This window comes from Anser cygnoides, chromosome 23 (genome assembly GCF_040182565.1).
Source record: "Anser cygnoides isolate HZ-2024a breed goose chromosome 23, Taihu_goose_T2T_genome, whole genome shotgun sequence".
NCBI lineage: Eukaryota > Metazoa > Chordata > Aves > Anseriformes > Anatidae > Anser > Anser cygnoides.
The window spans coordinates 7,912,893-7,927,444 of NC_089895.1; the positions used below are offsets into that span (position 1 = coordinate 7,912,893).

Here is a 14,552-nt window from a genome sequence, read left to right on the forward strand (position 1 = left end):
TTTATTGCCTGCCTGCCAAAGACAAAACAGAATAAATTCATCTCAGGTGAATTAAAGCGTTTCACTTGGATTTTGACCTTTTAAAGAAAATGAATAATGCATTTGAAAATAAAAACTCATTTCAGACTTGAAAATCACAACACTTCCAGATGGAAATGCCAGGGCAACACGTTATAACACCTAATTTCTCTGATTCCTGATGTGGAAAATCTGTTCAGAGCGGCACCTTTCCTTCGGCAGGGCGGGTGGAGGGGCCCGGCCGGGCCCCAGCTGCAGCAGCCCCGGGGACGCTCCTCGAGGGGCACCTGGGCTCCGGAGCTCTGCGGCTGTGCAACCGCGGCGGTGTCCCACAGGGATTTTTGAGAGTTGTTCTTGCAGATTTCTCTCCAAGTCTTAAAGTTCTTGCACTACTCCCTTAAATATCGATGCCAGCAGCACCCCACCTGCTGATTTCCAGGGACGGCTTCTGCCAGCCCCACTCTGCTGCGGCAGGAGCATCGCTCCCATGGAAGAGACGCCAAGGACTGCGGGTGCATGCACCGGGCTGCTCGGACAGCCCAGACTCCTCTGCACCCCTCTTCCAGCCCTGCCAGGTTTCTCAGGGCATCGGTAGGGGTTTATGGAGCTGGTGAAGTGGCGTTTCTGCACGGCGTGCCATCAGCATGCTGGTCACCCTGGGGCTTTGGCAGCCCTGCTGGCTGTACTCAGCACCCAGAGCAGAGACCGTATAGCAATAAATTCATCATGTAACTGTCCGTCCATGTGTCATCGATTAATTGATAATGAAATTATGTCTCGGGATGTCATCACCTGCAGTGCTCCGTGAAGCGCGCTGCGCAGCAGCCGGTGACACCACAACAGCACCAGCACCCGAAGCGATGCAGGTGCCGAGGCGCTTTGTGCCTCTCCCCGCTGCCACCCACTCCGAGCAGCCCGACAAGAACCCGGCCGTGAACCTGGCAAATGCGTTTTCCTGCCAGGAGCAGCACGTTGGAGGGGTGCTGGCAGCAGAGGGGGGGATGAGGGCACAGGCAGAGGAAGGCTCCCCCGTGCCCTCCCCACCTGCCTGGTGCACACGAGCCCAGGGACCCCCCCGGCCGCCCCCACGCTTCCCGTGGCTGCAGGCAATGTGAGCGGCTGTCCTACACACGGCAAAAGCTTGTTAGCAGATTGGAGAACGTTTGCTTGATGTTGCAGTGCCATTTTCAAACAAGTCTATCATCTTTCAATTTGGCAGAGAATCTAAATACCCATTTTAACTAATAAAGATACCCAGTAATGTCTTATTACAACACTGGCAAGCTCCCAGCAAATATTACGGTGATCTTTTGTTCAATTAGGGTTTTCTCAAGCAGTCTCCATTTCAGCCCCCTAAAGGGGAAAACACCGCATTTTTAAAAGTTTGGGCTGGAGCAGAACCACCCTGGAGCCGGGGGTCTCGCTGCCTGTTTCCAGGCTGAGGGGTGCTCGGACGCCCCCCGTCACCCACCCGACCCCTCCGCAGCCCCCCGCTGCGGGCGGCGCTCAGCCTCTGCCCATGGCCTCCTCCTGCAGGACAGCTGCAGTGGACAGGCCCCTCGCCTCCTGCAGGGCCCTTTTTCATGCAAATATCACCCGTAACACTCCTTGGAAGGCGCTAAAAGCTTTCTCATGGGAAGTTTCTGCTCAGGTTTGTTTTTTAATGATATGTCCACCTTTTTCCTTTTTTTTTTCCCCAAGACCAGAGTGCAGCTCCCGCTGTTTCAAGCCCAGCACTCTCCTTTCCCCGCTCCAGCGTGGCAAGCATCTCAGCACCTCTCAGGGCCTGCGGGGTGACCCAGCAGGGGACAGAGATGGGCTGAGTAAGAGGGCGATTAGGTGTCCTTATGGTCAAAGGATCTTAGGACTTGGCGTGATGTGTAGCGCCGAGGGAATTAATATTATGGGATGGCTGCCTGACACAGTCTGCCCTACGTGTGCTCCTCCAGTAATTAAGGATTTTTTGGAAGTGATGCACTTAATGACTTAGGAGCTTTTAGACAAGGTAATTAGCAGTGGTGCTGGACGCTTGAAAGCTGCGTGGGGGGATCTGGTGCCGCAGCCTCAGTGCCCCGGATCAGAAGGCAGTGGGGAGAGGGCTCCAGCTGGCTCATGTTTTTTTGAGCAATTACTTGTCTTTCATAGCTTCCACCCCAATGGCTTGAAACTTAATTTAAACCTATTGATCGGAGACGGCAGAGCCCCTCACCCAGCCAAACCACACTTTTACCTTGCAGGAGCAGTCGTGGTGCCAAGCACAGGGCACGCCGGAGCTGTTTCTCTCCTCACTCCAGAGCAGGAGCAATCAGCAGCAATTTCACTAAAACCCTCTGCGCCAGGCTGGAGGGCGAAAATGGGGCCAGGAGACGCCGGGAGAGTTTCTTGGTGAAACGCAGATGAGCTAGACTAGGAGCGAGCAGCCTCCAGGAGCAGCAGCCCTGACCCGCTGCCGAGCACATCCCACGAGCACGTCCCCAGCACCCCGGGGCCGCCCGCACTCACCCGGGGCCACGAGAAGCTTCCTAGGGTGGCTTGATTGGAGAGGCCAGATGCATTCAGCTGCCTTGGCAGAGAAAATGCTGTTTTTATTTTCTAACCTGATGGGAGGTAATTACATCACTCCTGGCTCCTTATCTTAAAAGCCAGAGCTCTTCGGTGCTTTTCCTGCCAACACCTGGAACGTTCCCTGCTTGCACCTGAGCAGCACGAGCCCGGCACAGCTGGAGGGGGTCAGGGCACCCAGGCTCCAACAGGTTGGGGCAGCTCCACCGACCTGCTTTAAACAGCCCCTTTTAAATGCGGTCAGTGCTGGTGTGCTGGGAACTGGAGCTCTCCCAGGGATAACCACTGCCCTTGTGGCCGTGCTGCCGCAGCTTCCCCCGGAGCCTGGGATGTGAAGGGAGCTGCAGTGAGCATCACAGGAACATTGAGAAGCTCGGCTCCTGCAGCCCTGCTCACACAAACAGATTGCACACGTGGCACGTTGAACAAAAACACATCGAGCATGGGCTGCGCATCCACACTCAGGAGGATGCGGGGAGGGAAATTCCTCCACTGCACTTGAGAGAGGCAATCCAAGGTCACTGCCTCGCTGCTTGTCCACACAGTGATTAATTACAGCTCACAGAAGTGCTAGGCACAAGCGAGGTTTTTATTTTTAATATGGTATGGGTGGCGTAGGTCAGGGAGAGGTGCCCAGTGGAAAACCCGATGCTACAAAGCCACAGCCACGGCCCAGCGCTGCCCCCAGCCCCGCTGGGACCGCAGCGGTGCTGGATGGGGAGCGAGCACATCACCAGCACGAGGAGCCAGCTGGGTGCAAGCAGAGATTTTGCTTGTTCATGTGCCAGAGGTCGACATTTTTGGGTTCCAAAGATAGTCCCTGACGGATTATTTGCTCTGGGTGATAAGTAAAGTTCAAGCATCTCAGCAGTGAGGTGCAGCTAAGTCCCGTCTAGGGAAGCAAGTGAATTTTGATGAGTTTTCCAGCAAACTCTCTCAAGACTGGCAAGCTGCCTGCAAAAGATGAGGGAAGGGGATCATTGTGTAGGATTGTCCTCTTTATTCTGCCTTTTATTGGACTTTGGATAGTTCCTTCTTTCCTGTACTTTTTTCCAGATCTTGGTGGCCACAAGAAATGCAGACAGGCAGAAATATGAGCCGAATGTAAATAATTAACAGAGCCTTTCCACACTTGAAGGGATGTGCCTGATGAAAAAAAAATGAATTAGATTTAAACGTGACATTGCCTGCATACAATCATCAGAACGGGATTTCTGGCAGCACCCGCTCCTACACCACAGAAACGTTTGAAATGTTCGGGCCGCCACGAGCTGCCGTTGATGCATCACCAGCACGTCACCGCAGCGCTGCCGCTGCCACCGCCCTCATCCTTGGAAGCTGCCTCGCAGCAAGAAGAAACCTCACACCAGCGGCTGTCCCTGCAAGCTGTCTTCTCCCATTGAAGCTGCTCTTCCCCGTGTTCCCCAGACATTTCAGTATTTTATGGGAAAGGTTTGCTCAGTGCCTTCCGGTCCCGTGCTGGATGCTTCAGAGCATCTTCTAAGCACCCAGCCAGGACGCAGCCGCACAGGGAGGCAAGGGCATAAGCAGAATCAAAATGAGACATGCGAAGCCTTCAAAAGCTGGATTAAGTACCTGGCAGAGATTCAGAGAGTTCCTTCTTTCACCTCTAGTCAATTCGGCAACCTTTGCGTGACCCCTATAAAATTAGCTCAATTAAAGAGCGGCTCCGGAGCCTTCAATTTACATTCCTCAAGAAACATCAGCGCTGCGAGGCTGCGGGAGGACTGGCTGCAACAAAGCGCCGAAGGAGCAGCAGGAAAAGGCAGCGGTTTACAAGGTTTCTCTGAGCATATGTTCCCTGCATGCCCCTCGGAGAGGCCTCGCAAGGCCTCAGCCCATTAGCGTGTTGATTCACCAGCGTGATCGCCCGTCACCTGTCCCACCGCAGCTGCCACGCAGCGCACGCCCGGGCTGGGAGCAGGGATGGCAGCAGCCTGCTGAACCAGGCGTGCCGTTGTACCCCGTTAACAGATGCTGCAGTGCCAAGCACCAAGGCATGGGCGCGTGAGGTCTGTTCCTGGAGATGCCCCTCGCCTGACTGAGCCTGCCCAGGTCCCAGCAGCCCAGAGGCAAAGCCAGCGATGCTCGGGTCCCCCAGGGGGCTCCTGCGTACCCTGGAGAGGGCACAGCGGTCACAGGAGCGAAGACCAAGGAAGTATTTCCCAACTGTTTCTTCCCTGCATGTCTCAGTGATGAGATGCGAGCCGAGATTTTTAGGGTGAATTAATTATGTCATTACTGAAATCCAATTTTCTTCCTGACATGAATGAAATAGGAAGAGAATAACAAGTTGCATGTTAAGTGCACGGTGATATGAGTTTATTGTCATTAACGGGGACAACTTCATTAGCAAGCATGAACAAAAGCAGCACAATCGTTCCTCCCCTGCCATTGCCCCAGAGAGCACAGGCGCCCGCAGCGGGTGCTGAGAGCTCCTCCTCCTCCTCCTCCTCCTCCTCCTCCTCCTCCTGCAGCCTCGGCCGAGGCTCTCAGCCTCCTCAGGGCCGAAGGAGGGTCTCTGTGGCACCAGCCCTGGGACTCCCCCACTTCGGTGCCCTTAAATGAAAGCCGGCAGGCAGCTCGGCCCAGGTTTAAGTTCAAAGAAAGTACATTGCTTAATTAAAGCTAATGTAGTGAGAACAAACTGATAGGCAGCAGCAGGGTACATTAAAGTCCTACAAAGATTTATGGTACTTCGCTTGCCATAAGAAATGTATTCTGGCCTGGAAAGGGGAGCTTGGTTTTCATCTGCATCCCCTCACTGGACATGTGGGGCAGCAGGAAACCCCAAAGCTTTGCGAGATGTCCTGGATCTGGGCTGGAAACAAAATGAGATGAATCTGAGGGCTTCCATCTCATTGCTATTAAGGGGATGTTCTGACAGTGCCGGATTACCTACAGACAACCCAAAGTCTTTACAGTTACTGTCAGGAAGCAGAGCCGCAGTGAGGGGAACCATCGCCGCACGTACCAGCTTGGTGCAACGACTGCACCGCAGCACCCCGCGAGGGGGGCACCGTGCCCGGGGGCACCGCCCGCCCCCTCACCCCCTTCCCTTCCCTTCCCGCTCCTCCTCTTCCCCGCATGCACCCCCGTTACTTCCCCCGGGGGCACAGACCCTCGGTGTGTGGGGCAGAGCCGGAACCACGCCAGCCCCGCTGCTTCCCCCGCTCACCTTTAAACCGTGCTGCTAAAGATAGAAGCGTGTGTAAATAATTCAGTAATCTCATTACCGCTTCGTCATCTGCAACAAAGCCATTAGCATTAATCTAGCCCGGACGGGAGGGAGGCAGCACGGGCCAGGCTCATCACTGTGGGCACGCAGAGCGGCTCCCGACATACCTGCCTGTTGTTAAAGAGGGATGATTTCTTGCTCCGCAGACAAGTGGGCTCCTTAAACAGCGCTGCAAGTCAGAGAGCGCGCTACCAGCGTGCTGCCCGGCCTTTGGTAACACACCCTCCTTGGATTAATACCTGCCCATCAGCTCGGGATAATTAGCACCCCGGCTAAAAGGAAGGTTGCACAAAAGCAGCGAGATGCGGCGTGCCCAGCTGCATACGAGCCAGGCAGACAGACAGACGGACAGACAGAAGGCCAGGCAGGACCAGAGGTGTGGGCAGGGCTAACGCTGCCCGTGGGCAGGCACCACGTATCTTAATTGCATCTGCCAGCGAGAGCTGCAGAGCGCAGCGCCCGATCGCATTCCATCACCGTGTGACTGCTGAGCCGCCAGTTTAGCTCAAATCCCTGCGTCGGCATTCGCCTTCCTACCAGCAAATAATTTACTCGCCGCTATAAACGTGCGGTGCTTAATACACCTATGGAGCTTCCTTGTCTGCAGCAGCCAAGGATAAAGCACCGACTCATTCATAATCCTTAAGAAATATTATTATATGAAAACGTAATGAAAATTATTCACCTAATCTACTTTAATAACCCAACTTAGGGGCCTCTCTGTGCTGTAGACAGTGTAATAATTTTTAAAATATTAGCTGTCATTTCCGATCAGTCCAAGGGAGGCAGAGTAACTCAGCACACGACTTAATTGGGGCTACCGATTCATCAGCCTAATACCCCGTAAGGAACAGCCACATGGCTTCCACGTGCACATAAATCTCTCCGGGTCAGCAGTCACTGGTGAGGACCCTGCCTGCCGCCAGCAGCCACAGCAGAGGGACACGAAGGGAGGATGTTGGTAGCCGGTCACGAACAGCTGGTGAAAATGCAACAGGCAAAGCCTTAATCAAACAGGGATTTAAGCTGCAACATGAGCCTGCCCTCCAGCAAACACATGCTTATCCAGAATTTGCAGATGGGGCAGGTGTTCCAGATACTGAAAAACTCCCAAATAACTGTCAGGGAAGTAAATAGCAAAATACCGTATCACTGATCCTTTGCTAGAAATCACAAGATACCCAAAACTGAACTCAAAAGCCAGTGAGCTATCCTGCATGGTTTTTGTTTGGGATTTCACAGGCTGTCTTCCGTGGCCGTGCAGGAAGACGAGTGGTGCAGCCCAGGCCCCTGTCCCGCTCCGGTCTCATGCTCGAGCGCCTTCTGCTCCCAGTAGCATGATCTAATTGAAGTGTTCAACAACCACGTCAGATCTGGCTGAGGAAATTTATTTCTGCAAAAAGAGCGAGGTACTAAGACATTTATGGTGGAAGATCACAGGGCAGCAGCCTGGAGGCCCCAGCCACCCCCACCTGAGACCTCTCCCTGTCTCTCTTGCTCATCTGCCTTTGTTCTTGCCTCTTTTTTTCTTCCACAGAGTGACTATAATGAATCTTCTCAGTAAAACTTGCTGTGGATTTCCAATAGTTATATGTCAAGGCCAAACACAAGTCAGTGCTGTAAAAAGGGGCCAATAAATTAAAATCCTGCCAGACTCACAATCAGCAGGATGCGTTTCAGCCATTTCCTTCTAATCCATTAACGAAAATGGAGTGATCAGAAAATTAGGTAGTGCTAGATGTTTTCTGAGTACTAATGACTATGACTTAACAGAAATAAACGCAGTATAAACTAGTGAGGAATAGTGGGAGCTTTTAAGTACCTAGCAAACAAGATTAAAACATATTGGGAGAGAGCCATCATTCCTCAGCCCAAGATGTGCCAGCGCATGTGTTATTCTCCCATAATTGCCAGGACTCACATGTCTGGGTGCAGCACTGCTGCTGCAGCAGAGAGCCCACAGCTGCCCCTCAGCCCCTCTCCTCACCCCACTGCTGAAGGCTCAGCCCTGACCCAGGCGTGCAGAAGGGGCTGGCACCGGCACCGTGCGGGCAGCGGGAGGAAGGCAGGGGACCCCGAGCACCCCCCACCGAGGTGCAGCCAGCGGTGCACGCCACATGCAAGGCGAGCCCGGTGCTCGCAGCAGCAGCTACTGGAGAGGGACTGGAAGGGTTCTGACCTCCAGCAGAAGGAAATGACAGCACTGTGGCAGGTCTGTGCAGCACGTTTAATTGATCTAGAATGAGTAAAAAGTATTTAAAACTCCAGAAAATTGTTTCCATTTGTACAAAGTTCAGTGCACAGTAAGAAATATTTTAAAAATATTCTGCACTCAGATATGCAAACTTTAAGTTAAAAATCAAACACCTGAAATATATAATGCTTAACAAAAATAAAGACATTCTTCTGCAGTTGTGACACAGTAGCAAAAACATTCATCCCCCCATTTTGAGCTGACGGAGGGCAGCCAGGACCACCACCAGCACTCACCATAAGGCAAGTGAGACCTCACAGCTCACCAGTGGTGAGGTGAGAACCAGGGAGTGTGGGTTCCTGCACAGGGCTGGGCTCACCGAGGAGTCCAGCACATCGCCTATTTGCAGACAACGTGGTCGAGGAGGATTCAGAACCGGAGGAGGCACGGATGAGATGGATTAGTGCTGCCGGGTGGCGCGGCAGATGCCATGGAAGTTGCTGCGCTGCTGGAGCAGCGCCCTGCCCAGTCTCACTGGTACACAACCTTCACACAGAAGGTCTCCTCATTCTTGTCTTCGTGGTCATTGATGTGGATCAGGATCTCCTCCTCACCTGTGCTCTGGCTCGGGGCAAACCGCAAGCCGATGGTGTACACCTCCCCGCCGGCAACCTGTGGAAAAGCACACAGGAGAAGGGAAGGCAACCTGAGCACTGCCTCCTTGACGTGCCTGTCCCCACCACGTCAGCAGAACCACAAACACACCCACGCAGCCAGCCCCAGCCCTCGGGGTGGCCCAAACAGGCCTCCCACCCCTCCTGCAGAGCCGTACACCCCGTGGGTGCCCCTTCCCGCAGGGCGCCTTCCTCTGCCTCCTTCACCAGCGAGCCCTGCAGCTGCCCCGGCACAGGAGGAGACTTTGTCCGGGGGTTTCACAGGAGGGGACGCAGCAGTTCAGTACCTCGAAGGAATCCTCCTTGAACTGCAGCAGGTCGGGGCGGCTGGTGCCCAGGAAGTACACCCTCCGAGTGGGGTAGGGATTGGTGTAGGTGATGCGCTTGTTGGAGCCCCTTCCCGCCGCCCGCGGGGAGCGTTATCTCAAACGCCTGTAGGAGCACAGAACAGGACACGAGCACAGGAACAGGACACAAAGGCATCAGCACCACATGACACTAACCACAGCAGAGGATACAAGCGGGATCTCACAGGAGCGGAACGCAAAGAATCACTTCCTTTGCTGATTTTGGTTCTTGGAGCATGAAACAAAGCAGGACACAGGCGCAGGGTCCTGGGCCACTTTGCCAGGCCCCCACAGGAGCTACCCAGCACCCAGGCCAGGCTGCTTTGTTCATGGAAGGACAGCGCTGGGGCTGCCCAGCCTAGGTGGGCACAGCGGGGCCGCAGCCAGCATGACCCTGCACAGAACCACTCCAAGGACACCTGCAGCAGCACCCAGACAGAGCTGCCAACGCAGGGACCCCGGGGGGACACACTGCCCTGCGTCCTCTCTTCCCCTCTCCCCTTCTCCATGTAACATTCGACCTCCATCAGGAAAAAATGGAGCAAGCTCTGAGTGAAAGCATCCTCTTCAAGTTGCAGTTTGCATCACCACATGCGCCGAAATAATTATGAGACTGAGTGACAAAGGGCCAGGGGAGCAGCTGCAACTGGCCAACTAATTCTCCAACTAATTAATTTATTTCCACAGGGATAGCCATAGTGCTAATACTGATAACATGACAGAGCACAGGGAGAGGGGCTGGCACTCATCAGGGGCAGCACAGCATCAGTTTAAATGCTGATCTTAACTTCCCCCAGTACAGAGTGTTCCAGGAAAACATTTTTTAAATGAACACATTAACTAGGAAATCTAATTTTCTATCTTTGAGCAAAGTCCTAAGCCAGCACAGTGCTAATAGAAAGCAGCATGCTGTAACTTTAATTTCACAACTGGGTATACTTCAGAGTTGACATTCCTCAGCATGGAATTACCTTCAAAACAGTCTGACAGATATTTTATGATGGTCTTCAGTGAGATTATTCAAGCACTGGAGGGCTAAATGTGTGCTCCAGTGCCTTAGTGAAATGGGGAGATAGAAATAGTAACAGGAAGAATGGGTAGAGTTCATACAGAAAAGGAAATCCTCCTCATCACAGCCATTCCTCTGGCTCTACCAGAGGTCAGTGTTTCTTGCCTGGGTTCAGAAATACCACGTTCTTGCAATTCTGGCAGGTAAAGACAAGTGCTCCAGAGTTATTCTGCAATGCTGCTTTAGGAGTAACTCAGAAGACAGTTAATCTCTAATCTGTCAGTAATTCTTAAAAAAATTGGCTTTATGATCCTTGCCCATGACAGTTCCAAATAATGGAAGTGTCTGCAAGAAGACCAAGCACTCATCCAGAGATCAATAACACCACAGGACTGCTTCCCAGCACCTGGCATACGCCCTTCCTTACACAAGGAGGAAAAAGCAGATGCCAGGGTGACAAGTACCAAAAAAAATAGTCGTAAATAAAGTATTAAGTTGCAGACAGCCCCAGATTATTGGCAGGATGGAGACCTCCAGTCCACAGCTGTGCCCTCAGTCCATTGCAAGAGTTGCCGTACCTTAGAAATGAGAGGCTGCCTACAGGAGACGCAGACCAGCCAGGAGGACACCAGCTGGTGGTACTCCACGTCCACCAGGTTGAGGTAGATGAACCTGCTGCCAGCCCGCCGAGGCCTCACGCCAACATACAGGTCCAGGACGCCATTCGGGGGCAGAACAAACACTCCTTCTGGATCCACCTGCAGAAAACAAATACCATGGAGCAGCAGCAGAACTCAATGGCCAAACATCTTTTTAGGCTGGCAGTGGCCCTCTGTCTGTCGCTCACAACAGGAATGATCAGAAGGTCCCACCAGCACCTCAGACCTCAGGTTCATAATGCTCTATGTCATAAAGAATAAAGTAGAGGATGTCCTAGATGAGAAGAGATGGCATCAGGGATGCTTTGCTCACAGCTATCGCCAGCATCCTTAGAAACCCCCTGCCTTAGAGGCAGCAGAGGAATAAATTAAGACAAACTTGGATGCAGATCATCACAGGAACATTTTAGAAAAACAGGCTGTCACCCCTTGGCAAGCAACAACTGGGAGCAAATCTGCACCTCCATAACATCCAGTTGGGAATACAAATTAGATTTGATTACACTTTAAAAAAAAGTGCACCTCTGACACAAATATTTAACCCCACCTACACTAATAAACTGGGACTGGCTGTGGTACAGCCTCTGTGCCAACACCAACCTGCGCTTCGCTCATTCAAATGGGTGTTAACAGTGACTGTTCCAGCGGCTGGACCTTTCCTCACCCTCACTGCTTGCTTTTGGATGTTGCTGCAGGATCAAATGCACTGCCATCAGCACGGCCAGCGTGCAGTGCCAGCATAACACAGGGCGCAGGCAGTCCCCTGACCTCGTGGATTTTGTTTTTCCTGCATGTTATGTACCATGATGTTTCTGATGCTTCCTCCCTTTCAAAGGGAGGTATGTGAGAGCCTGCCAAGGGTCCTTGGGTTATACTCATCCTTTTATAATCAGTCTTTGTAAAAATCCTACCGCTGCTTAAAAAACTTTTCTGCGAGAGCTATCAGTACAATATGCATTAGCAAACTGCCTGGCTTGCTCAGAGGGAAGGACAGGCTATGTTCGTTGCTGGAGCTTCCTGCTTGAGACAGCAAAAAGACTTTGACATATTAAAGTGACACTTTTTAGGCTACTAGCAGATTTCTAAATCATGAAAGAAAACAGACAAGAAATGCCTATGGTGAATAAACTTCCCAGCTCTACAGGACTCATTCCTTTCTCCAGACTTCAGGAGTCAAGATTGTTTCTTTTGTTTATGGGACAGTAATGGAGTTTTTGTTCCTTTTGTTATTCACATTTTCAATTATAACTAAATGAATTCTAAAGACATTATTAGTCTTCAGATAGTCTCATTAATGCAGATAATTTGCCCTCTGGGACTTTGTACCAATGATCCTACACATGGCAGCTTTAATCAAAAGGTAATTATCACCAACACTCTCTGGCAGAGGAATTGTTCATATTTCCAAACGGGATGCGTTTCATTTCCGAGAGGGTATTTCACCGGGATTGTCAGCCAAGTCCACCGCTCGTCAGAGCCGTGTGGGATTTCACAGCCCCTCAGCCCAGACAAGAAGCCTTGCCCCCACGGCACGGTGCCCAGGGCAGCAGCCGGGTTACCTTCAGCTCATGGGGATGCGAGGAGAACGCCTTCACCTTCCGGAGGGCCCGCGTGCCGCGCAGCGGCAGGGCGAGGCGGGCGAGCTGCCCGGCGGTGCAGCTGACGTCCAGGCGCTGCAGGGAGTGCAGGTAGAACTGCCAGATGCGCAGCGGCGCGGCCAGCCAGGCGTCCCTGCAGCGGCGACACCGGAGCGGCGCTCAGAGGTAGGGGCAACGAAACAGCAGTGGGACTGAACACAAAAGGGTTCTGCTGGGACAAGCGTCGTTACCCCAAGCCAACACCCAACTCTGGGCAAGCGTCTTCAGAAGAATTTGTCCTACCCATTCCTAAAGCTAATGCGACACTAACATTTAATGCAGAGATAATGAATTAGCTTGCACACATCAAATGGTCTAGCCATGGAAGACAGCTTATTTAGAAAAAAGATTAAAGCCATAAACTGCAAACAAGTATTTCGGGATGCCTCCTGCCCAGCTCTCTGCTGGTCAAGGAAGCAAGTTGGGCCTGGGAACAATGAGCAAGAAAACCTCTGCACAAACACCCCTCCTGCTCTGCCATGTGCTCTGGGTTTCCTTCTGCCTTTTTGGGTTCTGCTACTTACGTATAAATAGCAACAAAGAATTTTTTGATCTGTGGGCTTGGTCCTCCAGCTACTTTTAAGAAGACGTCCTGTGGTTCCCCGGGACCCTGCATACAGAAATCAGAGCATCGTTAGAATAGCTAACCTAGAGATCAAACCAGCTAATGAGGACTCCAGGGTTTCCTTTCCATTAAGGGAAAAAAAACCACTACCAACCCACTTACAAAAGCAGATGCTTTCAGGACCTAGTTAAAACCTATGTTATTACATTATTATACAGCTTGGTTGAGCTCTTCCAGTATTTTTAATTACAAAAGAGGATACAAATGACTATTGCATTCCAGGTCTGCACCTGTAATCAAATTTTGGCAAATTTTCCCCAAGTTTTCTAACAAGCCATAATCCAATTACTACACAAACGTATTCCTGCACTAGCAATTAGCAACTACCCTCCATTACCATCTGCATTTATATGCACACATTTATTTTTTCATTTCTATCTCAACCAGCAGAAAAGAAAGCCCTGCAAACTTCAAACCTTTGCTAGAAACTGCAAAACAAAAGCAGCTCTTGGGAGAACCACAGCGTGAGTTCTGGGTGAAGAACTTCTAGGGCTTGAGCCAAAGAGTAATGAAGGAAGGAAATCACCAGCATTGATTTTCAGTGTCTGCACCAGCCCAGGAGGGAGAAGGGCTGGAACTAGTCTTGAAATACTTGCTCTACAGGAACATACCAGAAGGGAGTCATCAGGCAGTGCATGTATACAGACACATCTCCCATGACATCCCCCTTTCCACCAAGCATCAGAGGAAAACGTGGCCCAGTGCCGGACAGCAGCTTCGCTGCCCACACGCAGCAGACACACTGCTAGTGCACCTCGTGCCCGCCAGCAGGTGTGGATGCTCCCAAGTAGAGGGGAAAATGTCTACCTAGCACCTTGACAAAAGGCTTCTTTTCACCAGTGTTTTGAATTTAGTATTTCCTCGTAAGGACAAGCTAGTACAGGCTGCTGCATGATGTGATAAGGTACAACATTAGGCTTCAGCTGCAAAAACAATGCAGCTCATTTTAATTGGGAATAAAGGGCAATTCCAGCTTAATCACTGCCAGTATTTCATTACTATAGACTGATAAATCGAAATGCTGCCATGGGTGCAAGGCATTTATCTGCTGATTAAAACAACAAACCACAGCAGAAGGATACAAAAGACAAACTGATGTCTAAGTGTAACCGGTACCATATTTTTGGTTTCACAAATTATGTTAGGGTCACTGCAGCGAACATACATCTCCGGCTCCCCACCCGGCATCCCTGCCGGAGCGCCTGTGAAGGAGAAAGACAGATGAAACAATATTTAGCATTTTCTCTGTTTATGTTTTACTCTACACTATCATGCAGCTGTAAGCTAGAATCCCTTATGTTACGCTACCAGAGAACTACCGGGTCACACTGGTTCAACAAAGCATAAATCAACAGAAGCAGATGGATAAAAACCAAGCAGGGGAGCCCAAGGCCACAACAAAAATCATGAAAGGCCTTGAAGACATAAGGAAGCAGAGAAACTGTCTCTGATGGTAGAAATCTGCTCTTGGATGCCACCCGCACTTCCAAGGCGGCCTCCTGGTAACAGAGCCCTGCATATTAACGCCGGCTCACTAATTGGGTTAATTCCCTCCTCCCACAGAGGCT

The 14,552-nt window shown here is 51.5% G+C and overlaps 2 protein-coding genes across 2 annotated transcripts in view; one reads left to right on the top strand and one right to left on the bottom strand.

Moving 5' to 3' along the window:
• The window catches only part of KCNAB2 (potassium voltage-gated channel subfamily A regulatory beta subunit 2), a 289,172-nt gene that overhangs the window by 220,194 nt on the left and 54,426 nt on the right, over positions 1–14,552 (top strand). The window lies entirely within an intron of this gene.
• Positions 8,053–14,552, bottom strand: part of NPHP4 (nephrocystin 4) — a 32,656-nt gene continuing 26,156 nt past the window's right edge. The window contains 7 exon segments of the mRNA XM_066982140.1: positions 8,053–8,705; positions 8,995–9,096; positions 9,098–9,139; positions 10,642–10,821; positions 12,282–12,453; positions 12,884–12,969; positions 14,101–14,186. Coding sequence (XP_066838241.1) covers positions 8,565–8,705; positions 8,995–9,096; positions 9,098–9,139; positions 10,642–10,821; positions 12,282–12,453; positions 12,884–12,969; positions 14,101–14,186 — 809 coding nt within the window. The 3' untranslated portion in view covers positions 8,053–8,564.